We start from the raw sequence: 27017 nt of genomic DNA, 5'->3' as shown, positions 1-27017 counted from the left end.
AATGTTCCGTAATTTTTCATAAAACAAGTTTGAATTTCCACCTTATTCATCACTTGTAGTTTTCAACGTCATAGATTAATGTTACAAATGTCTGATGTGCAGTCTGAAGTGCTTTGTTTCTTTTCCTCTTTCTTTAGAAAACGGTTCTAGCGATATCAATATTAGTAACCATACACTAAAAAGGAGACTCCATTCGGTAACTGGCCCAGAAAATATCACCTTCCATCAGCTGTGAGCTACCATGCTTAACCTATATATTAGTTCTGATTTTTCTTTCACTTTAATATTACACTGATTCTCTGTGTGTGAATCTTTGGCACAATAATTTCAATTTTTGTTTCTGTTTTTGTGTTTTTTTACCCCATATCACTTGGTTTTTGTATGTTTTCGTTCCTGGAGGTGCCAGATTCTAGAGACTTCGGGAGCCCCAAGTGGATTTTTGTATCCTGTTAGTTTAATTGTGCTACATTCTTAAGAAAAGGAAATGTTCAAAATGCTCTCCTGGTTGTAGTTTGATCTCTTACCAGTCTCATTAACTCAGCCTTTTTTTTGATTTCTTGAACTTCTCTTTGATAGAGTTTGCAGCTACTCTATCAAAGAGATATTATGGTGACGATATTAATTGATATAAATAAATTCTCTACAGAGTACTCAAAGCTTGTACTCCTGTGTAGTTTGAACATCGTAATTGTTCTCCAACCGATAATAGAATTGTTTGGATTTGACACTGATTCGTCCTCTACGGTGATTCCTGATGGCATTAGTTCACACCCGAAGATGGGGATGGAGTTCTGGTAACTCCTAGAAAGCTTCTAGAGATTTCACAAATACTAAAGAATCGAGCCGTTTAAATCCTATCTAATAATACAAACAAGCAAAAGCCAAACATAACGAATCATACCCAAAAAAAAGAAAAACTTTTTAAAACCAGAAATCAGCCAAGTCTGTGGCATCATTGTAATTAGCTTTAGCTAATCCAACCTTTTTAGAATCAAGATTGAATGCCACATAAGCATTTTGTAAGAATAAATCACCAAAAAAGTTATTTCCATCACTCGAACCATAAATTCTTGCTTGACATAAAGATCCTCCCGAGAATTGGTAAAATAAGGTTTGGTAAGGAATGGTTATTGAAACACCATCAAAATTAAATGTCAATTGATTGGAATCCAATGAAAGTTGATCACATGATGCGGTTCCTGATTCACTTAACCCGAGAGCCTGATAAATTTGTTTAGCAACTGATGTTTCCAACTGAATGTAAGTAGTACCACTATCTAATGCAACTGGGATATTGAGATTGACAGTTGATCCATTTGGGGCTGTGACTGAGTCAAGTTTGACTGCTGTCCATGTATAGTCAGCAAAATCGAGTACTGCTAAATCGCCAGAGTATTTGGCTTTGTCAATAGCACCAAAAACGACACTTCCACTGGATGCGGTAGCCAGATTCAAGTATAATGAATAAGCTGTCTTATCAATGATTCCAGCGTTTTTCAACACAGCCGGGAAATTGGGGTATTTGTCATCAGTGGCTTCCAAATCAGGTGAGCCCAATCCCAAAACCCCCGTATCTCTAGCGACAGCATTCATCAACCCAAACTGGATCTGCTCGATTTTGGTGCCATCGGAAAACCAGTAATCGTCTTTACTCCAATATCCAGTAGCTCCATTCCCATCACCGTAATTGCTATTCACCGACGTGGTTAAATTGCGAAATGTGTTGGATATTGATGGAGTGAAACTTCCCAAAGATTTACAATCACTGCCGCCAGTACAAGTAGCATCATTGGATGGGAACCATAAATCAGCACTACCAGTATCAACAGCGACTCCAATTTGTTGTTTGGTGGATCCAATTGAAACTCGAGCGAAATAGTACAATGTGCGGCGGTAGATGGTCTCAGTCTCTTCTCTTTTGGACGAAGGGGTCATATCCACAACATCAAAGTCTAATGTATGGTATTTGGGAGATGCTCTTTTGTCCAAGGGAGCAGCCAAGATTGTAGTTGACAATGTCAAAATTGATAATAATGTTGAAATGTGCATCTTGGTATTCTTTTTAAAACGAGTGTATGTAGTTGGAAAGTGGTCAAGTTGCTCTTGTCGATTAAGAAGACAGCTTTCAGAAGAAATATACCCCGGATTCCAAGCACCATTTATATACAATGTGTCTTCTCAACTAGAAGTGTTGAAAAATAGTGGGCGAAGTAGTTTCTCCACTTGTCCCCATCGCTTCTCCTGAACAACTATTGTTTTTTGTTTTTGTTTTTGTTTTGGGGTTTGTAGTCATTTGTTAGTAAACAAAAAAGACGGTAATTGCCATTGTTAAGAAAACAATTGAATGAATGGATAATTGGAAAGTGGTGCAACTGTCTTATATTGTTTTTGATGTTCTTTTGTGTATTTTGGTTTTGTTCATCAAAATAAAAGGTACGCGCGTCAGACACATACCACAACTTATTAGACAATAGGAGTAGTATATGCCGTGTTGGGCAAATTTTGAAAACAAATCAGAAAAAAAGAATCTGTTTCAGCTATTGCAGCAGTTGTTGATGCTTGGCACGAATTGATGAAAAATTGGGATAACTTTCAATGACGTAATTAACCTTACCACACTTAAACCAGCCTGATTGAAGTAACCAAACTGGGTGTTGCAATAAGACATCCATCTCTTTCACTGGAGCTGATATCAAGCCCATCACATATCAAGTTTGTCATAGCATTTTTTATTTAACACACAATTTTCTCACATATCCAAGCAAAAAAATATACAAAAGGAAATGTGCTGGAATTGAGTAAGGCATTACCATTTGTCAGTCCAAGATATGATACAGTGGAAAGAGCAGAGAAGATGCTTATTTATAGAAACATTAAAGTGTTCTTTAACCTATAAAAATCTAAACATCTACTACCTACTTTTTTGCCTTCTCTTCTTGTTCATCAATGTATTCCACTGCCATTTCGCTCAAAATAGGATACATACCAGCAAATGCTTGCGCATTAGCACTACTGGCATTACCTAACTTCAGTCTCATGGCAATTCCTTGACTAATGACACTCAATCTCAACAAACCAAATACATGGCCCAAGATCCACAACTTTGTTGGATCGTTTGAAGGATCATTCTTGTCCCAAGTCACCAATTTGGAGTAGTTTTGCAATTGGTGATATAAAAATTGTTGTGATTCAGGGTTTTCTTTACCCATTTCGGTCTTGTTGGGATGATTCATCATGATATTCAACACATTGGGGAATTCAAATGGTTGTAAGAAGTTCGACAAGTCAAACAATGGGTGGCCAATGGTACATAATTCCCAATCCAACACTCCACAAACTTGTTTTGTAGTGGGGTTGAATAAAAGATTATCGATTTTCAAATCACCATGAATCAACGTCAATTGTTGTGGATCTTTTGGTGCATGATGCAAGATCCATTGAGTGATTTTTTCGAAATCAGGAATGGGGTCAACGTGTTTTGACTGCAATTTATGGATTCCTGACAAGGTTTTAATTTGACGTTGGAAATAGCTTGACAGTTTTAATTTTTCAATGTTTTGAAATTGGGGGAAATGTTGTGGAGGCAACAATGCAATCAATTTTTCACAATTCAATGAATGGATAGCAGCAATTGTGGTGATGATACTTTTCCAATAGGCTTCTCTTTCCAGTGGCGAAGCACCGGGGATTTCGGGATTTTTAATTTGGATTCCATTGACATAGTCCATAAGGTAAAATACATATCCAATGATACTTTCATCTTCACATAATAAATGAACGCGAGGAACGGGCACTTTCAATGTAGAGGTTTGGTTCAATGTGTTGATTCCATTCAAGATAAAAAATTCACGCTCAACAGCATGGGCCGATTTCGAAATCAATTTAGCATTAGGGCTGGGTTTTCTTCTCAAGACAAATTTCCTACCTTGAGAATCTTCCAAGTAATAAGTGGGGTTAGACTGACCAAATGTGAATTGCTTGACAGTGGTGAACTCACGAGGGATTTCGGCAACTGACCCAATATGGGTCTGTGGTGATGACGACGATACTTTGGACAAGTATGTACGAAGGTTTTCCAAGTTGATGGGTGAACGAATATCAGTTAATTCTGGAGCAGACATAGTAGTTTCTTTTCAACAATAGTTACAGCTTGAGAATGAGCAATTTATCACAAGTGAAAATTGAATTGAAAAGGAAGAAAAAGCAGTAGATTGGAAGCCTTCTTATATAAAAGCCGGAGATAGAGGAGGTTTGAGTGGGGAAAAAAAAGATTATTCTTATTAAAAGAAAACATGGGGAACTACTCGGAACGGATAATTATCACGCGCTACCCAAATCGACAAGGCAGGGGAAAAATCATCTGACTTATATACTACGGATGGAGACACGGATAGAAGTACAACAGACTTCAGATCCATTAGTATGGTTTTCAACTGGTAGACAAGGGTTAGAAGAGACGTTATGTAAACTGGTCCAGTTGAAATTGGCAAAGAAGAGTAAAAAGATTAGGGATGGTTACAGGAATCATACACCATCACCTTGGCCTAAACTGTTCCGAGGAAAACAGTTTGAACTATCATTATACTATGTAGTCAGATACATTAATGAAGATAATGATTTGTTCTCTCTTCTGTATCATTAAGTTTTCGTAACTTCATAATATATGCACCATATATATATATATATTACTGCTAGCATTTTGCATATCAAAATTCTCATATCTAAACATCCTTACTTCACATTTAATGAATAATAATTGTAAATCCCCCGTTGACTAAACTCAACCGGCCAACAATCTTCAACAAACTTTTTATCTTTATATCCATTCAAATTATAATATCCGATTGAACAATTGACCTTACGTCCGGCATATTTCAAAAATTGCGGTTTTTTCAACTTGGTAACGATCTTTTGCCCCGTTTCCAAGTCATAATATACTAAATTTGACTGCGTCATGATTTTATGATACTCTTCTTCGGTAATCTTATATATCCAGGCTCGTCTACCTTCATTATCGTAAAACTTCCACACCTGTGGTGGTGAATATATTGTATCTTCGATAAATGATATTGATAACGACATTGATGACGACGAGGAAGATTGCTGCTGGGGCAAGGGTTGTACTCGGAAACAATCCCCTCTAGACGTATAATCATAGAGTGACTTGTAATCAAATTCAATTGCTTCAAGACCACTATTAAAATTACAGCGCAAGAATGTAACCACATTTTTATTAAGCGACTTAATACCAGTTAAATCAAGGTACTTGATGGTGGTGTTACCCTGCATGAATCCATTCAATTCATCAAGAGTAACTTGCAACGCATGACTAATGTTTAAACTCACCAATTGAGAAAATTTCGTCTTGATGGTGTACAAGATCCTTGAGTTCACTGGCATTCCGCCAATGTTTAAGTACTTTAATGCCGGTGCTTTGAGATGCTTCAACGTGTATAACAAGTAGACATCAGAAAGTGGACTAACCACATTTGAATCAATTTGCAAGTTGAGCCACTGTAACGATCCATTTGAAATGGCTTGATGGGTGGACAAGAAATGAATCAAATCTTTGGTGGTTAATTTAGAACACCTGGCTAACGATAAATGCGTCAATCGAATGTTTTGTGGCAAGTTTAATAAAATCGATGAAGTGATTGCTGTATGACTTAAATCCAATCTTGTTAAATGAGTTGCATTTGTCAAAATTTTGTTCAAAACATTTTGTGATATGTTGGAGCAGTCATGTAAAGACAATTTCGTAATGGGTAACTGGTCTTCAATGTATAATTGGTCAAATGCTCTAGCAAATGCTTCACTGCTAGCACCACAGAAGTCCAATGCTTTCAATTTAGGCAACTTATTGAACAAGATATTCAACACTTCAACATCCATATCGTCCTGAATATTCTCCGAAGCTAAAAATTCCACTAAATTAGGCGTCATTGATAACGCATGAGCTATTGTTCTTGAAGTGACCATTTGTATTTCTTGATTCATTCTCCCAGTGCGACCCAATCCAATCGATGTAAATTGTTGGAAATCCATAAACTCAACGTATTTGCCAATGACGGGGTTTGCTTGCAAATTGTGCAAGAATTTTTCAAATGAATGAGGGCGATTGAATATGGTGTACTTATATAAGAAGCAAAGGGATAACTGATGGAATTTCTTGGATAGTAATGGAACTGTGTTGGCAAAGTTTTCAAGATTGGAGTTTATTGATGAGATATCAGTATCAACATAAACGTATTCAAGTACTCTAATGAGGATTTCCATGGGTAAGGATAACAATGGTGAAAATACCTCTTCTTGTATGTGTGGCTCTGAATAGCGGTACTGGTGCTGGTGCTGGTGCTGGTGCTGTGATGGTTCTGCAATTGAGCCTGTTCCTTCTTTACAAACAGCCTCAACTCCTTCCACATTTGACTCCTCCTCCTCGCCATAAGATGACGCTGGTGAAACGTCAGTCAATTCTGGCCCCACCGTAGCCAGAAATTGTTGTTGTGATTGATGTCCACGAATGTGGTGAACTGAAAAATCATGATGATGTCCTAATTGGGGGTAGGCATCAGTCATTGATGCATCATCAGAATAGTAATTGTATGATTCATTAGAAGTAACCGGGCTTAAAAAGAATGCCGAAGGGTATTGATGATGATTATCCTCTGGAGGTGATGTAGTTGGAGTCAATGCAATATCATGCCGTATCGGTGCAGGTGTAGGTGCAGGTGTAGATGTTGACGTAGATGCAGCGGATGGTTGTGGAAGCTGTTGTCGTTGTGGATTGGAGTCTGATACCGAAAATTGTGCCTTCAATTTACTGCTAGTTGGCTCCCTTTTCTTGTGATAGGACAATGCCATCCCAATAGGTGGCTGTTGTTTGTCTTGATCTACATTATTTGTGTCAGTGTTGGAGCTGCTGCTGTTGTTGTTTTTTGATATTTGTTGTCCCATGCTTTGTAAAAATGCCGAAATACTGCGTTTAATGTTTGATTGTATGAAATTAGACTCGTCGTCAGCAAAGACGTTATGTGATCTCCTGTTGTACTTGTTATTGCAGGTGTTGTAGTATAGATCAGGAGATGATGGACTGATGTGGATATCAGTGTGGTGGGAGTGGTGCTGATGGTGGTGCTGTTGCACTATAGTGGAAACTGAAGACGAAGAAGAGGACGGTGATACCGGTTGTTGTTGTTGTTGTTGTTGTTGTTTATATCGTTTGTTGAACATCTAACTGACTAACTAACTACCTAGGTAAGCAAAGTAAGTAACTAAGGCAAATGTATATGTATTGGTGGTAGTAGTAGTAGTAGTGGTGGTGGTAGTTGTAATGGTGGTGGTAGTTGTAATGGTGGTGGTAGTTGTAATAGTAGTAGTACTTTTGGTAAGGAGAATGATGCAGAAGAAGAAGAAAAAAAATTGTGTGATGAATTTTGTCTCCTATTAACAAAACTACACTTACATACTTACATACTATGCACTTCTATACACACACTATTGATAGTAGTAGTAACGGAGTAACAGTAACGGCGTAACAATGACAGTAACTAACCAACTAAATGTAAGTAAAAAGTATACAATTCAACAGCAGTAGTGGCGTATACACATACATACAATACAATTACATAGATGTATGACAAGAGTATGTGGTAAAAATTAAAGTAAAGTAGTAACTGAACTAATCGGTTGTAGTTTTCGTATTTCGATATTCGGAGTTTATTTTTTTTATTTTTTCCCATGTAAGACAAACAAACAAAAGAGGAGAAAGAGAAAAGTTGTGTATGACTTCGGAATTAAAATTCCGAACTCTCCCGTGTAGTTTTACTTCAATAGTCAGTAGACAAGTCACTTCTTTACAAGCTACACACCTTCATGAATAGTACAAATGACATACAGAAGCTAATAATATATAGTGAACTATAATACCAATAGGCTTACCTACTCCTACATCTCATTGAAATGTCTAATGCAATCTAAAACAAACTGACATATATAAACCAAATAGCCGCTAAGACCAGATCCCCCTTCCTTTACTATATATTTTCTTCTTTTCTAAATATTTCCCATCGTTCATTCAAATGAATGAAAACGCCATTGCATACCAATTGAATTCGTTTGTCTTTTGCCAGGTGTCCTGATTTAAATTGACTAGCTAATTTATCAGGATGGATAGAACTAATCACCTTCATATAATTCAACTTCACTTGTTTTGGCAACACTAAATCATTCAACGATAACTTTAATAAATTTTCATTGATATTTATCGATCCATGGGGGATTATCACTTGCAAGTTTATCAACATTTGTCGCAAGTCATTATTTTTCGATTCGGCCCATTGTGTTATCGAATTGTTAAGTCCATCAACTTCCAATGGATCAAGTTCTTCTGCTACTTCTGATGGTTTTGCTGTAGAAGTAGATGATGTTGTTGCCGCTTTGGAGGTGGTCTTTTTGGTAGGTGCAGTTGATACAGGTGATGCTGTTGGTTTAGGCTTTGGCTTTGGTGTCACTGACTTGTAATTATCAGGATTCACTATCTTATCTACCCTTCTTTTTCCATCCATTACTTTCTTATCCATACACCCCAACTTTTGCACCAATAGATTATACGTTTCCAATGCTAATTGATACTTTTCCAACAACTCCAACACTTCAGCTTTAATAATCACCACTTTTAAATACCAATACTTGACTGGTTTACCTGCCAATTGTGGAGTATTATTATCGCCACCGCCACCACCAGTCTTTTGCAAACCCTTAGGATTACTGCTACATTCTTCCAATTGCATCAATTCTAATGCTTTCTCAACATTCTCCAAACTCTGTTTCAAATGCCCTTGTAATTTATTAGTCAATGCTAAATTGGAATTCATAACCACTCGTAATTCATGCTTGGGTGGAAGGATCGAAACACAAGTAGTATATGATTCTAACGCAGTGGTATAATCTCCCGATTTGAATGCTTCGGTAGCTTTGGCCTTATGGGTAGTGTAATCTGTCTCAATGAATTGATTCAATGGACTAGTGTCACGTAAACTGGATGATATAGATGTAGTGTGTCCTGAAGTAGATATACCTAATAGATCCACCTCCTCTTCTGTTGCGGCTTGTTGTCTCTTGTCTAATGGGGACACAGTAGGTGATGCCTGTTTCTGTTTCTCAGAAGTAGCTGCATTTTGTGATGCTGGAATACCACCACCGTTGTTCCTTGCTGCAGGTCTTGGAGGTTTAGCTGGTGGAGCTGGCGAAGACTCTTTTGAAATGGAGTTCCTTGGCGACGCAACTGAAGAAGACGCACTACCACGATCTTCATCTCCATTAATGCCACTACCACTACCACTTCTTTGATCAAATCTCTGTCTTAACCTCTGCCTTTCTTTCTCTCGTTGTACACGCATAAACTTATCAATTTCATCTTGATTTATATTATCTTCATCATCTCCATAATCTTCGCCGCCAAATTTCTTTTCATATGCTTGTGATTTGTACTTGGCTTGGTTTCTCATCCACTCAGGAAGGTTTGGTGATTGCGATGATCTTCTCCCTATATCAAATGGTGAATTACCACCACTGTTGAACTGTTCAATATTCTCCATCACTTTCCTCTTGGAAAAATTGAGAAATGTATTTGCTTTTTGAAATAAATTGTTGCCCAATTCGTTAAAGTTGATCGAATCGGGACGTTTGCCAAGAATAGAATCGCCTTCATAATTATCCTCGTTACTTGCTCTAGATTGTGATGTGTTTTTATTCATGATGTAGTTGACACATTTTTGTAAATCAGTACCTGAATGTGAAATTGCATCATTAGCATCCTCAATTGTAAATCCTATATCAACGAGTGCAGCAATTGTGTGATCTTTAGCAGATGGTGATGCGCGGCCATTGGTAGATCTAGGAATGGATACACTGGATCTGGTAGACGATACATTTGAGTTCTTTCGTATCACATCTGGTCTCAGAGGTTTGCTTGGTTGTTGTTGTTGTGGCTGCAGCTGCTGTTCCCGCCTTTGTTCAGGAAATAAGTCAGTGAAATCATCATCAAGTAAAGACGTTTCCTGAGGCTTTGCAACACTCGCCTGAGTACTTACAGGCTTAGCCATTGCCTGCTTGTTTACCTCTCCATTGCTAGATTTTGCAAAGATGGAAAATGGATCATCATCAATTTCTTGAATAGCCTGTGGTGTTTGGGACGTTGATCCCATTGCACTAGTGTTTATCGACAGTGCAACACTTGATACTTGAGAACCATTGCTTTTAGTCAACTGTGGTGATAAAATATCTAAATTAGACCAACTTGAATTCAAATTGGACGATGAATTCGACAAATGAGTCTTTTGTTTTTGTTGTTGCTCCAACTTTTGACGTTCAGTTAGGGACAATTTATTGAGTTTTGAATTGACACCATTGCTGTTCTTGGTGTTTGCTGATTGGAATAGATCGGCAAATGCATCTTTTTTTGGTGGCATTGCTTTATTTTGGGATACGTTTGTTGCTGGTGTTGTTGGATTGATCTTTTTATTTTTCAGTTTTCTTTTGTTCCTTTGATTCAGGTCTAGACGCAATTTACGAATCGAGGCAGATGATTAGCACTATAGATAAACCATAGATATACACTCCCAATACCAAAATCATAATACCCCCATTATGGAACAAGAATCTGACGATGAATATAAAGCAATCACCTCGGTACTATCGTCATATTTCAACTTTCACAATTTTCAATCAAGCCAACTAGTTGATCCACGAATCAAAAAACATGAAGCTCTATCAAGTGAAGACCGACAAATTCTACCATGGTACCAACAACATACTCAATTTATACAACAGTGCATTGAAATCAATCGAGATTTTTGCCAAACATTAGCTGAGAAAATTGGTCAAGATTGGGGGATTGAGCAGCCTCCTACAAATTGGGCTAATGCTTCACCGGATCAATTTGCCCAAACTGAAACAATCTTGTTGCAGTTAATGAGGGAGTGGAGTGATCAAGGTGAGAAAGAGAGGCGGACTGGACAAGATTTGATAATATACCATTTGAATGAATTGTTTCCCGATAAATTACAGAGGCAATACGTGAAAGTCTTGGTACCGGGTTGTGGCATTGGTCGACTAGTGTTCGAATTAGTTATGAAAGGGTACTGGACTCAGGGTAATGATGTCGATTATCACGCCTTGTTCGCCTCCAATTTTGTTCTCAATCATTGCCAATTTCCCCATAATTATTCCATTATTCCATTTTTGGCAACTTCGGCGTCGAATTCAACTAGGCGACAAAATCAGATTCGACCAGTCACCATCCCTGATGTATCACCAACAGCAGAGATAATCAACGCTATGAAAAATGAAAATGAAAAGAAAATCAGGGAGAGTACCAATGAAACTCCACCTACAGAGAGGATACCTTTTGATGAGTTAATGTCCATCACAGCGGGGTCATTTACCGATTTGTATGGTTCCGGTACCAATAATGGCAACCCGGCATCACAGGAAATACGTTCACAATCTCAAGGTGAATTTGACGTGGTGGTGACAGAGTTTTTCTTGAATTCTGTACTGTCCAATATTATTGATTCCATACGCACGATTAATAATGTATTGAAACAAGGCGGAACATGGATCAATTTTGGTCCTTTACTGATAGACGAGAGAATCAGAAGCAGTAGTGACAGATTAGATCTATCCCGAGATGACTTGTTTGAATTGATTTCAAAATTGGGGTTCGGCTTCTCCACCAAAGAGTCAGGTATCGAAACAACTTACCTCGAAGATGCCAAACTGATGAATACATCTATTTACAAATGTGAATTCTGGGTCTGTACAAAAATAAACAATATATAAGTATACCAACACCCTCCCGTTTACATTCAAATATTTGTCTTGTATACATGTTCATCTAATCTCTTGCTTACAACATCATCACTATCTTGTAAAACACCTGCATCTTTCAACACATTAGTAGTCTTGACCACGATTTTATCCCAATCCAATGCAACTTCACCGACTTTGTCATTAAATTGGACTGTTTTTGTCCACTGCTTGGCATCTTCAGCAGAGTAATCCAAATTAGATGCAATATAATCAACTGCTTCGTCGATGTGCTGGTTAAAGTATGCAGTACCTTGATTTACCGCTGATATGAAATTGTGAATATCTTGTTGTTTAGCAGCTACTGCTTTGGTTGACGCGGTGATGACCCATGACGGCCAAGGCGTGTAAATCTCTCCAATTTGTTTGATTTCTCCTGAATCGTAGTATTTCTTACTGGTGAAGTACTCCCACATAAAAGCATCACTTATTTCGTAAGCAGGCGAGTCTCCTTGTGGTTGTATCTTGTTTACTGAGTCACGTAAATTCTTAAAATTGGAACAGATGGCAAATTCATTAAACTTGTCGAATCCCATTTGGTGTGCCAACACGAAACTCATGATATATGATCCACTTCCCAAACGTGATATACCAATCTTACCAAAGCTGCGCAAGTCTTGCACTTTTGTAATCTCGTTTCGATTAGATCCAGTACTCACGGCCCACAACAAGGGGGATCGGACATAGGTATCTAATAATTTGATCTTATCATTACCCTTGGCAATATCAGCAACAAATGCTTCCGTCAATCCAATAGCCACGTCAACTTCGTTGTTGTTCAAAAGGTTAATTAACCGACCACTGCCTTCCGGGACTTTTACAAATTCAATTGACAAGCTGTGCTTAGCATAGTAGCCTTGCTGTTGTGCGAAAAATAAGGGAGTTGAAAAATGTTCAGGGATGTAAGCAACTCTAAGGGTTGACATTGTTCTTGTGGCAACAGTGCTGGGTGTGAATATGTAACGAGTGATTCGACCGAACATTTGGGCTCTCGAGTCGCCACAGAAGTTTCTTTTTTTTTTTCTTGGATTACTACGCTTGAGTTTAGCAACAATGGTGCAAAGGTGGACTGGTTGAAAGCTAGCATTCACACCAGATGCAAGCTAAAGCCAATCAGCTGGGTGTAAAGTCATGTCTATTTTTCCATCCAATTGTATGTAAATGTAGAAGATTCATTGATACTATATGCCTTACAAACAGAAGAATCAAATTGGCCTACATTTCAAGACCCAAGCTATGTCTCTGCAACAACAACACCCAAGTCTTCCCCTTCTACTGTATCCCAAAACAATTCCACGTATATTATACTATTGTCTTTTCTTAACAACACGTGGAGGATGATTTCCTATTGTCAACACTAAGATCAATTCTATTCTCATTCACCTCTGCGTTATTGGCTGGGCCGTTACTACCTTGCTTGCTGTTGTCAGGGATCTTTTCTCCAATTCCTACAAATACTTCATTAACATTATACGACGTCTTTGCACTGGTCTCAAAGAATAGTAAACCCTCTTCATCTGCCAAAGCTTGTCCTTCTTCTTTGCTTACCTTCCTCAACAACTCTTGTTCCCCTTCTGTATCTCCATCTTCGGGCTCATCTTCAACCAAATCATACTTATTACCAACAAGGGCAATCGTAATATCTTTACTTGCTTGTTCATGTAGCTCTTTAACCCAGTGCCTAGCTTTAACAAATGAAGCTGGTTTGGTTATGTCATACACTACGATGGCAGCTTGCGCGTTTCGGTAGTACATAGGTGCTAATGATGCAAATCTTTCTTGTCCGGCAGTATCCCAAATCTCATATTTGATGGTACGATCACCAATGGTGCATTTTTGCGTTAAAAAGGCAGCGCCGATGGTTGGTTCTTTATTTTCTTGAAAATCGTTGGAAACAAATCGCAATACCAAGGATGACTTACCTACGGCTGCTTCTCCAAGTAATACTAGCTTAACTGATGTAGCTGGTTGTGGGTGGTTACTCATGGTGGATGATTAGTTTATGAAATATGACGTAATAGGGAGTTCTTTTGATAACAAAAAGTAGTATCGTGGGTGTGTTTAAAAGCTATGTGTCTCACTAACTGAATAACTGGATGGGTATCTAATGATTTGGTAGCTGTTTTGGTTATTAGAATCTGTGGTGTGGTGTGTGTTTGTTAAGTGTGTGTAAGCCTATGATAAGAATGTGTGTGATTTAAATTTCTGATTGCCTTTGCCTCAATAAAAAAAAAAGTCACTTGTAACGAATTTAATTCCGATACAAACTTGTTTAGTCACATTACACTACCTTTGAAGTCCATTGTTTTTGGAAACATCAAAGCAGAAACGTAATAACTGGCAAATGTAGAGGAGTGATTAGTTGAGGCAGCAATAACGTCTACAGTGTGTCTCGAATGACCTTGGACCAGTAAAGATGAAAAAGAACAGTGTTGCAAAAGGAAGAACCTAGTCACATTAATCAACCGAAATAACCGATTATCTTACTACAAGCTCATATTTCTTAAAGCTGTCCCATTCAAAAGAGTGGACCAAATCATTTACTATATCACGTATCACATATCACTTATATCCTTGGTTACAAATAAAAAAAGCAAAATCAGTTCGAATTATTCAAGACCGTCTAAAACTCTACGACTCAACAGCCAAAACACACAACACACCATACCCCTACTTGAGCCAATGGCAAAGGTGGTTCTAAAACTCCTCCACTTCAACTATAATCTTTCCATCATTCTCCTTCAATGCCTTTACGTATTTCTTGTAATCCTTTCTCCAATCAACAATTTTGTCAATCTTGAATTTCAACTTACCATCAAGAATCAATTGAAGGGATTGTTCACACCATTGTTGCTTAATCTTCAAGTAGATCTCTTCAAAATAATTATAAGATGTCCAATTATTCAAAATATTGCTCGACCATTTACTAGTCCATGGATTCAACACGCCTTGCTCACTAAAGTCAATTAACTTATCGATGTTATAGCTTGGTTCTCGTAAGGTGAATTTACAGCCACTAACCACGGCCGATCCCGATTTCTTGGGTTTAAGAATACGAGTGAGAAATGGTTCCTTTGTTCCAGCATCAAATAAGTTTTCAATCGAAGTAGAAATGTGTTGTTTAAATGGCAAGTTTAATGTATCAATTTCATGTAGTTTGGTCGATGTCGATTGGAAATACTTCTTGCATCCAATTAAATCAATAAACAAGTCCAATTTATATTCATTGATATTTGATTTATCGATAAGTTCATTGCTGTGGGGTATCAACAAAGCATCAATCACTTCGGTAGCAAAAAAGTCAGGCTTCTTGTAACTAATAGGTACACGTTCACCTGGGAAATAAAGTCCATCATTGACAATATCAAATGGAATACATCTCAACCGCTTGGTAGTTGATGGATCATAGTATTTCTTTTCAAATCGTTCAATCAATCCATTCATATAATCAAGTGATTTTTCTCGAATAACGAGAATTAAGCTGATAAAGTCAAATTTATATTCCGCCAAGAGTAATTGGATAATTGTCAAGCCAATGTCAGTGTCTGCACCATTAACCAAGATGTTCACTTTTTTATTCTTGACGTTCAACAGTTGAAGCATCTGTTTTGCTCTATTATAAAGCAAAGAAATGGCCGACAACTTGGCCAATGGTGGTATATCCACTTTCTTGGACTGTAATGTCAGTCTGCTTGTCTTTGATGCTAAATCGTCCACACTTGTATCTGTGGTAGCATCTTTTGTTGATTCGACTGGCTGAGAAGGTTCTGTTGAATCTGTTGCTTCCTCAATCTCTTCTGAATCTTTCGACTTTGCTGGCACGTCAGTTCCTCCTTGCTCTTCTGACTTGGCCGGATCTGCTGTACCCGCCGTCTCTTCTTCCACTTCTTCTTCTTCCCCTACGTCGAATGCCTTATTGTCGTCATTTGCATCCAAATCAATATCAATATCCTCCAACTGATTCAACACCCCCTCATCCACTTTTACCAACACATCCCTTCCTGGGTAGATAATCTGACTCGTGGATAAAGCTCCCCTTCTAGAAGTGGGATCGATTAATCCAAATACATGATCTCCCACTGCAAACTTCTTTTGCATTGATGATCCGACATTGGTTACAACACCTGAAAACTCATAACCCAACACCACCTTAACATTACTCATATTTAACAAGTATTGGTTAACCTTGCTCAAGTCAAATGAGTTCAAAGATCCGTATTTAATATCAACAATAACACTGCTTGATGATGGTGGCAAATCAATTGTAGTGTAATGAAATTGCAACTCCGTCTCCTTGTTTTGCACTGAAAGATCCTTGACATCAAAAAATTTCAATTTACTTAAATCTGGCAAGTCAGATAACCTAAATCTACTATTTGGCTTAACAGGTTTGGGTGTTTGATCAATCGGCTTAGGTGGTGCTTGTTTATTTCTCTTTTCCAAATAGGCAAGTTCGGGAGGGATCTTATGGAAAGGGGATGACTTTAATTCGGCTTCTTCTTTTTGCTGCAAGTACTTGTGATATTCTCGTAAATCCTCTTCCGGTGGTGGTGCAAACCCAACTGATTTCTTTTTGGGCTTACTAGGAGATGGGCTGGGTTCAGTATTAGTGACAGTAGCAGTGGTGGCATTGGTAGAGGCAGCCTCCTCATATGGTGGTGCTTCTTGGGAAAGGTCGACTTCCGCGTCTGCTACTTGTGCTTGCAGTTCTGACATTGTAATAAGGATCTCTATTCTAGAACAAACTATTGTATGTGATCTTGGCTTATCAGAAACAAAGCGTGTGTTGGAAGGATGATGATTTATCCAAGGGAGTTTTACACAGAAATAGGACACTCCTTTATAACCGATGCGTTGCGCGGATATTCCCTACAACCGTGCACGTGACTGCTTACACAATGTAAGACAATACTGAGCTATAAAATGAAGTCACCACTATCAAACCATAAGAAGTGTAGTTTCTGGTGAAAATTTGCAAAACAGATACATCTGGTATGCTCTTGCTGTACTTCTATGCGTGTTTATGCTCGCTGAACAGTCGAATTTGAAGTCACGAAAAGTCAAATCTTGAAAATACTTGCATTAGAAGCTATTCAGCCCACAGGTGCTTACGGTTAGTCAAAAGAGTCAACGTCTATAGAATTTCAGAAGATGATTACGAACCATTAGTGTGTACGATGTAGCCAAATCTTTAGTATCTCGGAAGTTGCGATTTACGGATCGTCTCACGACAAAAATTGAAATCACAATTTAAACACGACAATCCGCAGACCGCAGTTGATACTTTACCACAACTAGTCAAGAACCATCAAAAGATAAGTTGAATCAACTTGTGTTTATTTTCTTTCCTTCAGGTGAATAGGTAGAGATGTGGATTGCTCCAGCAGTATGCTACGTCTTAATCTTGCTTCTTTCCCTACTAGGGATAAGATATCACATTAACATCTTCAAATACCCGGTATACTTGACCTTGCCGTTGACATTGGGTATATACATTCCGTTGTCCATTATATTCACGCTCCCCTTAGACTACGTTTCCCACAATACCCAACTGACCCAGGAAATAACCTGGTTTGGCTTGCCCGATACTGTTATTTTGTACATTTGGAAATCGAACTACTGGATAACTTTCCTTCTCACATGGATAATATTACCGATGTTGTTGGAGTTTTATCGGTCGGGCCATCACAACACATATAGTAAACTTAAAGATGCAGTTAGGGAGAACTTGAAGTTCCAGGTTATCATGCTTTCGGTTTCATTGGTTGGTCTTATTTATTTGTTGATTGAGGTTGGACTCAATTTGAATCATTTGAAATTGATGATTATTGCTATTTCGCATGTATATTCCTTGATATTAGCCACTTGGCTAATGGGACACGGGTTGATTAGTCTACCTCGCAATAAATGGATCCAGGGATCGGTGGTCAAGGATTTGAATCACCATTACCTCAAGCTCCCCAAACTCGTTGACGAATTAGAAGACACAAAGATTTCTTTTAGAGAAGATGTGTTGAAAGTGATTGTTTTGAAACAAAATTACACTAGTGAATCAATTGAGGATTTCAAATACCGTGATTGGATCTTAAATTTGTACGATTCGGTGCCTGGAGAGATTAGAGAACAAGTGGAGAAACAATACTTACACGATAATACCATTATAGATCGCGACCAATTGAATGACCAGTTTATGACAAAGTTGAATTCCCTGTTTAATCTGAATTTGAATAGACTTATTGGATACCAATCCGAGTTTAACAGGATGATTTCAAAAGTGCTAAGGTTGGAAGATGTATTGAGTTCTGTTTCATCGAGGGAATTGGTATTTCGAGTAGACAACCATCGCGTTTTATGGAGTCCCAAATTTAACTTTATTTACTGGTACTATATCAGGCCTATATCAAACAAAATAGGATCGGCAGTATTGGGATTGGCGTCACTTGTGATCTTGCAGTCTGAGTTTTTCCATTCCACAAAACTTTCATTGATGAATGCATTTGTCTATTCGACCGACATCCACAACCATTCGTTTTTGCAATTTGCAATCTCTTGCATTACATTTTCGTACATGTTATTTGCCGCGTTGAACTCGTTGACGCAGTTGAAAATTTTCAACATGTATCACTTGGTTCCCCGGAATTCCGATCCTGTCCTGGCTTGCTGGTATGCCATGTATATTGCCAGATTGACAATCCCGTTGAGTTATAACTTTATAACCTTGTTTGTCAGTCGAGAGTCTATATTCGAGACTTGGTATGGTCAGTCTGTACACTTAACTGGCTTGTTCAACTTGTTGAACAATTGGATTCCGAGGTTAATTTTAGTTCCCGTCTTGTTGGCCATGTTTCATGTCTATGACAAAGTCAAGAAAAGACTAGGGTTTGGTGATCTGTATGACTCGTGGATTTTATTCGATGAGGACGCTGAGCAAGATAATGATGATGTAAATAAGCGATCAGACTTGATAATTGTTGAGGCTAAGCGAATAGTAGCAAGAGAAATGTCACGTCGACAAATGCAATTACGTCCTTTCCATTTGACTAATAGTACTGACAACGTTAGCACTCTAAACCCCGCAGATGCCAATTACGAGAGACGAAGAAGGGAGTTCAATGATTCACTAGCTAATCGGATAGACAATTCACCGGACGAAGAGCCCGTTTATTACGATGGTACGTTGAATGCGCCCCAGGGTGGTGGCATATGGGGAAGAATCAGCAACACTTTTGGTGGGTTTTTTGATCGAAGCAATGGAAACAGAACTCTGCAAAGGCCGTACAGAGATGAACCGTTAGATGATTTCGACTACGACCATGATGCTAATGAGAACTTGGTGTTGTAGTTGTGTGTACATTTAATAGTTTTGTACAATGTATCGATTTTGTTAGCAGACCCTGTTCTTTGTTTGGGGTGTATGCGCTTAACAGGGAACGGCATCTTTTTTCTGATGTTACACAAATTTGGTTTATACTTTCAAAAAAAAAAAAAGGTTTCTACTCCAATAACCGACCGAGATAGAACATTTGGAACCTGAAATTCAGTAAGAGCAAAACACCATAAAGCCTAATAAAGCTGCCACCAATTGTTTGCTATTCCCCCCTCCTCTTTCCATCTTCTTACATGTCAATTGCATTTGCTCAAGGATGCCGTATAGTGAAAAAGTGCAAGTCGCTAATACCATGCCGATACATATCGGATTCGGTGGTGTTCACACCTGTTGAGCGATCCCCAGCCACACCATCAGATACGAGCAAACCCAAACTTGAGGGGAGATTGCGTGTCAAGCTCCTCAAAAGTCCATCACACTTGGGCCATTTTACAAGCCGAGTGAATCGACCCTATAATGAGGACAAGTACAGTGCCAATGTATTAACCATCAAAGGTAATGAAGTTTTCAATTTTAACGTATTCGACGGGCATGGCGGAGATCAATGTAGCAAATACCTAACTGAGAACTTGGCATTGAATGTTGAATGTGGTGATGACTTGGTGAAAAAGAAGAAAGCAAGGGAGGACCTAGTCAAGAAGTACGCTAAAAATGTTGGTGGTTATTGGAAACGGTGGTTTAAACACCGAGAAAAGACATTCGCCGCTTGGCAAACCAGCAAACTACCCATAACGAGCTTTAAAAAGGATATCGAAAAGAATGATTTGCCATTTAGGTTACCCCTTTCGTTCCTCAATACAGATTACGAGTTCTTCCAACAGGAACAACAACTGGGGTCCACGTGTACATCAGCATTCTTTCAGACCATATATACCAACCCAGTAAAGTCGGTGCCTGTAATTGAAAATTACTACTTCAACAGAAACACCATTTCTTTGCTAACGATTGCCCACGTGGGCGATACGAGAGCCATAGTGGTGGATAAGAATGGGATTGCCAATGCGTTGACTGTGGATCACCACCCTCTGAATCCGTTAGAAAGTAAGAGACTTCGAAGGTATGCAGCTAATTTTTTCATGACTGATTCCTTTGGGGAAGAACGGTTCATTGCTCTTGCAAACACAAGAGCGTTTGGAGATATCAGTTACAAGGAAATGGGAGTCACTGCTGAGCCGGAGATAACCCAGTATATTGTTGGAGACTCTAAGGATATTTCTCAAAAACTAACAGCAGACGAGATCAAGAAATACACAGTGGGTGGTCTAGGAGGTGATGAATGTTTCCTCATATTGTGTACAGATGGGGTCACCAACGTGTTGACCGATCAGGAAATTGCTGATATTATAATGACACATTACAAAAGACAAGGCCATGTGAAGGCAACCCCGCAATTTTGTGCCCAGGAAGTGGTCAAGTTTGTCGAATACGTTGGAGGTGATGATAATGCCACTATACTAGTGATCAGATTGAATGGATGGGGTAATTGGCCAAATATCGACAGAACCGGAGAGTTGAGACAGCAGAGGCTAGACGACTATAATCCAAGGCGTAATAGTGGTTGATATTTGGTTAGAAGCTTATATTATAGACATCTAGACATGTATATATACAAGGTTTTGCTTTTGTAGGCGGGTGAAATTTTTGTTTGCTTAATTCTTGGAGTATTTGTACATAAATCTCTTTCTCGTTGGCGCAAATTCGCCCAATTTAGAACCTACCATGTCATCAGTGACCTCGACCTCGACGTAATCCTTCCCATTATGTACTTCAAACTTGAGTCCAACAAATTGCGGTATTATCGTACAGTTACGGGCTTTGGTTCTTATACTTGATTTGTTCTGTATAGCCTTCGCTATTGGTAACGGCACAATATGCGGTCCCTTCCAGATTGACCTACTAAGTATTTGTAACGATGGATGCATGTCTTAACTGTGCGAAGTTGGTTCTTTTGACTGTGCAGTTGGATTGTCAAATGTATCTACCCGGTTGGTACAAAGTTGAAATTTTTTTATTCATTTTTTTCTTTTTTCAAAACTGCGCGATCTGATGCGACCCACTTTGAACTTTAGCTGAGCTAAAGAAGAGGAAGGTACCTCAAACTGCGATTAGTGATGTTTGGAGTCAGGTATGATCCAGAAGAAGAGCATAGAAATGCAACCAGCCTGAATCAAAAGAGAAAAAGGGATGTGGATCTGGACTCAAGTGAAAGTGAAAGTGAAAGTGAAAGCGAAAATGAACGGGATGAGGGGGATGAGGCAAGCGAGCTTAGCGAAAGAGATGATAATCAGGAAGACAACAGTGCAAATAATGAAAGTCATAATGATACAATCGATAAAGAGGAGACAAGCATTGGCTTTCATGCTGATTCAGATGTGGACGAGGATGTGGAGATGGAGACTGCAGAGCCCAATGTCGATCCTCTGTATGAATCTAAGCATCAGTCAGTATTCAACAAATTCAAGCAGTCAATAAATACAGTAGAGCACCAGGATACTGTTTCTGACGGCGAAGCGGAGTTCGCAGATGCTCAAGATCTCATACCGCTTCCCCAACCACAATTGCCTCGTGATAGAAAGCTCACATCGACATCACAATTTTCCAAGAATTTGGATTGGTTGACAACACCACAATATGTCACTCCAGACGAAAAGCACTCTTTCCTGGACCTTGGGCTTGATGAGGTGGTGTTGAATAATCTTGCCTCACTCGGGTATGCCGAAGCATTTGCCGTGCAAGTAAATGTCCTCAAGATGATGTTGCCAGAAATTAGGGCCAACAAGAAGCGACCGGACGCTTTTGGAGACATATTGGTCAATGCTTCAACCGGTTCTGGTAAAACTTTGGCATATTCTATTCCACTTATTCAAGCATTGCACAATAGAATTGTTCCTCGAGTCAGAGCTATTATTTTGGTACCAACCAAACCATTGATCAATCAAGTGAAAACAACCATGTTGCAACTATCACAGGGCACCAGTTTATCCGTAGTGGGATTGAAAAACGATGTATCGATCGCAGAGGAGAGTGAAAAGTTGAAAGTATCGGTCCCAGATATTGTGATAAGTACGCCGGGGAGATTGGTCGAGCATCTAAACTTGGGTTCAATCAGTCTATCGAGCTTGAGATTCCTTGTAATTGACGAAGCTGACAGACTTTTAAATCAGTCATTTCAAAACTGGTCGCTGGTTCTCACTAACAAACTCGACGAGCAGCAACATTATGACATATCAGAAAAATGGAGCTTAAAAGTGCAAAAATTGGTCTTTTCTGCAACATTGTCCACTGATGCCGGGAAGTTATCCACTCTTAAATTTCACAAGCCACGACTTATTATTGTCAATGACACGCGGCAGTTGGTCAATGAAATGTTTAGCGTGCCTTCATCGTTGTCTGAATATATTATTCAATTGGGGGTTGCCAAAAATTCTATAAAACCTTTGATACTTGCAAAATTCCTAGTTTCACAAAACAAACTTACCAACGTGCTAGTATTCACCAAGTCAAACGAATCCTGTATCAGGTTGGCAAAACTCTTGCAGCTCATTTTGGATGCACTTTCCCTACTGGTTAATGTGGAATTTATAAATTCCACCAACAACAGAACGTCAGTACGAGCTCGTATTTTGAAAGAATTTTCCAATCAAAAGATAAATCTACTAGTAGCTACAGACTTGATTGCCAGGGGTATAGATTTGACTACAATCACCGATGTCATTAATTACGACTTACCCAATTCGTCCCGAGAGTACGTCCATAGAGTTGGTCGTACTGCTAGGGCAAAAAATTCTGGTAACGCTTACAATTTTGTATTTGGAAAGGGGGAGCAAAAGTGGTTCAATACGTTTTCGAAAGATATTGGTCGTGGTGATAAGGAAGTTGAACCTTTTGAGTTAAAGGTGGGTGATATTATCACTGAAAATGATGAGGAAGTCTATCAAAAAGCATTGTCCAATTTGCAACAACAAGCAAGAATGTGATGTATTTATAGATTTATAGGTATTAACTTCCTCTTATTCATTTGCTTTCCGATTCCATAGCGATGTCTGATTTATGTGGCACATCTCCAAATCATCGATTTGAAATTGGTTCTCCTGTGTGAAACGATGCTGTTGCTATCTCTCTCATTTTGTCACACTGGAAAATAATAATTATGGCGCACAATAAAAATGAGCTGCTGCAAGAAATTTGTATTGCCAGAAAAGCAAATAGCAATAGGGATAACTTTGTACAAGACTATGCCATGACTGATGTCCAAGTGTTTGATCAAGCAGATTTAGAAAGCACGATCACCAATAAAGCCAACAAGCTACTTTTAATTAAAGATGTCGAACAAGACGAAAAGAGGCTAGAGAAAGCTATCAAAAGTCTCAATGTGACAGTAAAACACATCAACCAACTAAACAACAAGCTTTCCCACCCACGTACAAAGATTAGCGAAAAAAAGCGAATCAGAGAGGAGGTCCAGTGGCTTGAGGAGAACGAGCTTACTGGTAAGCGACAGGATGTGGAAGATATCCAGTCAAGAATCAAACTGAACAAACAAGCACTCGATGAACCAAGAGGTGGCGACGAGGACAGTGCCAGAGGTGGTGGAAGACTTCCTGGTGAAAGCGAACGCGATTACCTCATACGTATTGGTAAAATAACAGCATTTGGTAATGAAAACGCGTTCGAACTGGTTGGTGAAGAAAGTCAAAATCACGTCTTCTTGCGCAAGCCAGGATTTGAGCAGGATGTCAAAAGGATAGAGAAACTTGTAACTGAAAATGAAGATAAGGATGTGGATGAGGGTGAATGTATGGATGAAGATGTGGATGCAGCGTCAGATGAGGATTACAGTTATGACGACGAGCTAGCAAAAGAGGAAGAAATCATTGCCGAAGAAGATGATGAGAGTGAAGAAATCGAAGAAAAAGAAGCGGAAGACGAAGAAATTCGGAACATCGATGACGGTAATGAACCTTTCTACCAGAAAAGATTGCAAAACTGGGTAAAAAAGAGATCATCACTTCGACCAATTGATAATAACGATCGCAATGAAGAATGGTTTAAACCACATCCCACTATACCGGACTCAAAACTCAATGACTCCTTCAGATTGCCCGGTGATATTTACCCGTCACTTTTTGACTACCAAAAAACTTGTGTTCAGTGGCTTTGGGAGTTGTATTCGCAAAAAACGGGAGGTATAATTGGAGATGAAATGGGTTTAGGTAAAACAATTCAGATAATATCATTCTTAGCTGGACTACATTATTCGGGGCTATTGCAAAAGCCAGTGTTAATTGTTGTCCCGGCAACTGTGTTGAATCAATGGGTAAATGAGTTTCATAGGTGGTGGCCACCGCTTCGATGTGTAATACTACACAGCATTGGATCGGGGATGGCCAATGAAGAAAAAGTTAGTGAGGCCAAAATGGAAGAGTTTTTAGAAACATGGGATCCACAAACATCCAAAACATCACTCAGGGGTATAAAGACACAAATCAATGCCCAGAAAATTGTCGATACAGTTGTTGCCAAAGGTCATGTGTTGATAACAACATACGTTGGACTTCGAATTTACTCCAAGTACATTCTACCACAAGAATGGGGATACTGTGTTTTGGATGAGGGACACAAGATCAGAAACCCAGACCTGGATATCTCACTAACATGCAAACAAATCAAAACAGTTAATCGGATTATTTTATCAGGGACCCCAATCCAAAATAATTTAACTGAGTTGTGGTCGTTGTTTGATTTTGTCTTCCCTGGCAGGCTAGGCACGTTACCCGTTTTTCAACAGCAGTTTTCTATACCGATTAATGTGGGTGGATATGCAAACTCGAACAACCTTCAAGTAAAAACTGCCTACAAATGTGCAGTTGTTTTGCGGGATTTGATCTCACCTTATTTGCTTAGACGGTTGAAGAATGATGTAGCTAAAGACTTGCCAAAAAAGAGCGAAATGGTGCTCTTTGTCAAGCTAACTAGGGTGCAGCAAGATTTGTATGAAAAATTTCTCGATAGTGAAGACTTGAATTCTATTCTCAAGGGGAAAAGAAATGTTCTCATGGGGGTTGATATGTTGAGAAAGATCTGTAACCACCCGGATTTGATATATAGAGATGCGTTGATGCACAAGGCAAACTATGGAGACCCAAGGAAGTCTGGGAAAATGCAAGTTTTGAAAAACCTATTACAGCTATGGCAAAGTGAGGGCCACAAGACTTTGTTGTTCTGCCAAACCAGGCAAATGCTCGATATTTTGGAGAAATTTGTTGCTAATTTGCCCTTGCTCGATGATAAATCGAAGCGCTTTACCTACTCACGAATGGATGGCTCTACAGCTATCTCCAAAAGACAGAATTTGGTCGACAACTTCAACAATGACCCCAAACTTCACGTATTTTTGCTCACCACAAAAGTAGGTGGCTTGGGAGTTAACTTGACTGGTGCTGATAGAGTTATTATATACGATCCAGATTGGAACCCGTCTACAGATATACAGGCCAGGGAAAGAGCATGGCGATTGGGCCAAAAAAAGGATATCACTATATACAGGCTTATGACGACAGGCTCAATTGAGGAAAAGATTTATCATCGACAGATTTTCAAAACATTTTTGCAAAACAAAATCTTAAAGGATCCGAAGCAGAGGCGATTCTTCAAAAACAATGATTTACATGACTTGTTTACCTTGGGAGATCAAGATGAAAAGGGAACGGAAACTGGAGATATGTTTCATGCTAGAAGTGAACAAAAGTACAGCGGTAATAAGCTGAGGAAATCAGCATCGTTGACGAGAAGGAGGCACGAAAACGATGATGACTATAGTCAAGTTGCAAATATAACCGGTGTTTCAAGGTTGGGACAGTATGAAGAGCAAGAAGAAGAACATAGGCCAGAAAGTAGAAACGATGATAGCCGGTTTATGGATGGGATCTTTGCTCAAAGCGGCGTCCACAGTGCGTTGAAGCATGATGAGATTATCAACTACAATGATGAAGAAGCCCGATTAGCCGAGAAGGAAGCTGAGAAGTATGTGAGTCAAGCAACTGAGGCGCTTCAGAGATCAAGAAAATTGGCTAGGAAGAAACCAGTAGGTACTCCTACTTGGACGGGAAAATTTGGCAGTGCTGGTAAATTGAAAGGCACATTTGGACTTAAGAAGAGGAAGACTGGAGAGGGGGATTCCACCTCCATTTTGAATAACTTGAGAAGGAGGGCTGAGGAGTAGGAAAGACTGTGTGTATACTATAATAAAGAGCAAGCTCTGGTGCTATTAATTTTTGTCGATACATAGGAATTGTGTACATTGAACTTCTGGCCTGCTTTAAAGTTAGCTTCAAACTTGATTCCGAATATCCACTTGTAATTGATTTACAAAGAACTATAGCTGAAAATGGAGAAGTTTTTCTGTTTTTTATGAACTTTATGAGTATTTATCAACTGACACCTTTGTGTAGCACTTGTTGACATCGTAATATAAACCAATACAGCACAAAAACTCGTTCTTGAATGATAAGGAAACAATGCAAATGAAGTACAAGCTCCGAATGACAATGCAAACTCATTGCAATTTTGCTTTTAGTTGGTTTTGTATGACTCACAGAGTTTCTTGTTGAGAATCTGACTGAGGAGGACAATAAAAGAGATCATGATGAATAATGGCCACATGCGGTTGAAATCTTACACTCAAAATAAAGGGACCGTAATGGTGGAAAGGTGCAAAGCAAGAGACAGACATTCTACTATTAAGAAATGGTGACGATCACCT

The 27017-nt window shown here is 38.9% G+C and overlaps 11 protein-coding genes across 11 annotated transcripts; 5 read left to right on the top strand and 6 right to left on the bottom strand. All coding sequences in view use genetic code 12, as the record gives it.

The window, feature by feature from the left end:
• Window positions 1-921: 921 nt before the first annotated feature.
• Window positions 922-2049, bottom strand: CANMA_003398 (pepsin-like aspartic protease; the record flags this gene model as incomplete). The annotated part of the gene is made up of 1 exon (XM_051815572.1): window positions 922-2049. The coding sequence occupies one exon, from the start codon at window positions 2047-2049 to the stop codon at window positions 922-924; it is 1128 nt and encodes a 375-aa protein (XP_051671005.1).
• An 866-nt stretch (window positions 2050-2915) lies between these two features.
• CANMA_003397 (uncharacterized protein) lies at window positions 2916-7230 on the bottom strand (the record flags this gene model as incomplete). Its single annotated transcript, XM_051815571.1, has 2 exons — window positions 2916-4129; window positions 4776-7230. 2 exons carry the CDS (start codon window positions 7228-7230, stop codon window positions 2916-2918), a joined length of 3669 nt encoding a protein of 1222 aa, XP_051671004.1.
• An 803-nt stretch (window positions 7231-8033) lies between these two features.
• On the bottom strand, window positions 8034-10469 carry FGR32 (Fgr32p; the record flags this gene model as incomplete). Its single annotated transcript, XM_051815570.1, has 1 exon — window positions 8034-10469. One exon carries the CDS (start codon window positions 10467-10469, stop codon window positions 8034-8036), a length of 2436 nt encoding a protein of 811 aa, XP_051671003.1.
• Window positions 10470-10647: 178 nt separating this feature from the next.
• On the top strand, window positions 10648-11841 carry CANMA_003395 (S-adenosylmethionine-dependent methyltransferase; the record flags this gene model as incomplete). The annotated part of the gene is made up of 1 exon (XM_051815569.1): window positions 10648-11841. One exon carries the CDS (start codon window positions 10648-10650, stop codon window positions 11839-11841), a length of 1194 nt encoding a protein of 397 aa, XP_051671002.1.
• A 26-nt stretch (window positions 11842-11867) lies between these two features.
• On the bottom strand, window positions 11868-13854 carry CANMA_003394 (uncharacterized protein; the record flags this gene model as incomplete). The annotated part of the gene is made up of 2 exons (XM_051815566.1): window positions 11868-12971; window positions 13252-13854. The coding sequence occupies 2 exons, from the start codon at window positions 13852-13854 to the stop codon at window positions 11868-11870; spliced, it is 1707 nt and encodes a 568-aa protein (XP_051671001.1).
• A 711-nt stretch (window positions 13855-14565) lies between these two features.
• On the bottom strand, window positions 14566-16584 carry CANMA_003393 (uncharacterized protein; the record flags this gene model as incomplete). The annotated part of the gene is made up of 1 exon (XM_051815565.1): window positions 14566-16584. One exon carries the CDS (start codon window positions 16582-16584, stop codon window positions 14566-14568), a length of 2019 nt encoding a protein of 672 aa, XP_051671000.1.
• A 652-nt stretch (window positions 16585-17236) lies between these two features.
• On the top strand, window positions 17237-19210 carry CANMA_003392 (LMBR1 domain-containing protein; the record flags this gene model as incomplete). Its single annotated transcript, XM_051815564.1, has 1 exon — window positions 17237-19210. The coding sequence occupies one exon, from the start codon at window positions 17237-17239 to the stop codon at window positions 19208-19210; it is 1974 nt and encodes a 657-aa protein (XP_051670999.1).
• Window positions 19211-19488: 278 nt separating this feature from the next.
• Window positions 19489-20817, top strand: PTC6 (type 2C protein phosphatase; the record flags this gene model as incomplete). The annotated part of the gene is made up of 1 exon (XM_051815563.1): window positions 19489-20817. One exon carries the CDS (start codon window positions 19489-19491, stop codon window positions 20815-20817), a length of 1329 nt encoding a protein of 442 aa, XP_051670998.1.
• An 87-nt stretch (window positions 20818-20904) lies between these two features.
• CANMA_003390 (mitochondrial 37S ribosomal protein uS19m) lies at window positions 20905-21177 on the bottom strand (the record flags this gene model as incomplete). Its single annotated transcript, XM_051815562.1, has 1 exon — window positions 20905-21177. The coding sequence occupies one exon, from the start codon at window positions 21175-21177 to the stop codon at window positions 20905-20907; it is 273 nt and encodes a 90-aa protein (XP_051670997.1).
• Window positions 21178-21366: 189 nt separating this feature from the next.
• CANMA_003389 (putative ATP-dependent RNA helicase) lies at window positions 21367-23232 on the top strand (the record flags this gene model as incomplete). Its single annotated transcript, XM_051815561.1, has 1 exon — window positions 21367-23232. One exon carries the CDS (start codon window positions 21367-21369, stop codon window positions 23230-23232), a length of 1866 nt encoding a protein of 621 aa, XP_051670996.1.
• A 173-nt stretch (window positions 23233-23405) lies between these two features.
• CANMA_003388 (DNA-dependent ATPase) lies at window positions 23406-26477 on the top strand (the record flags this gene model as incomplete). Its single annotated transcript, XM_051815560.1, has 1 exon — window positions 23406-26477. One exon carries the CDS (start codon window positions 23406-23408, stop codon window positions 26475-26477), a length of 3072 nt encoding a protein of 1023 aa, XP_051670995.1.
• Between the last annotated feature and the right edge of the window lie 540 nt (window positions 26478-27017).

The sequence above is a fragment of the Candida margitis genome (assembly GCF_024628925.1).
Source record: "Candida margitis strain CBS 14175 chromosome Unknown scaffold87, whole genome shotgun sequence".
Classification (NCBI taxonomy): domain Eukaryota; kingdom Fungi; phylum Ascomycota; class Pichiomycetes; order Serinales; family Debaryomycetaceae; genus Lodderomyces; species Lodderomyces margitis.
Note: the sequence above shows the minus strand (reverse complement) of the source record. Positions and strands in the feature narration are given on the sequence as shown.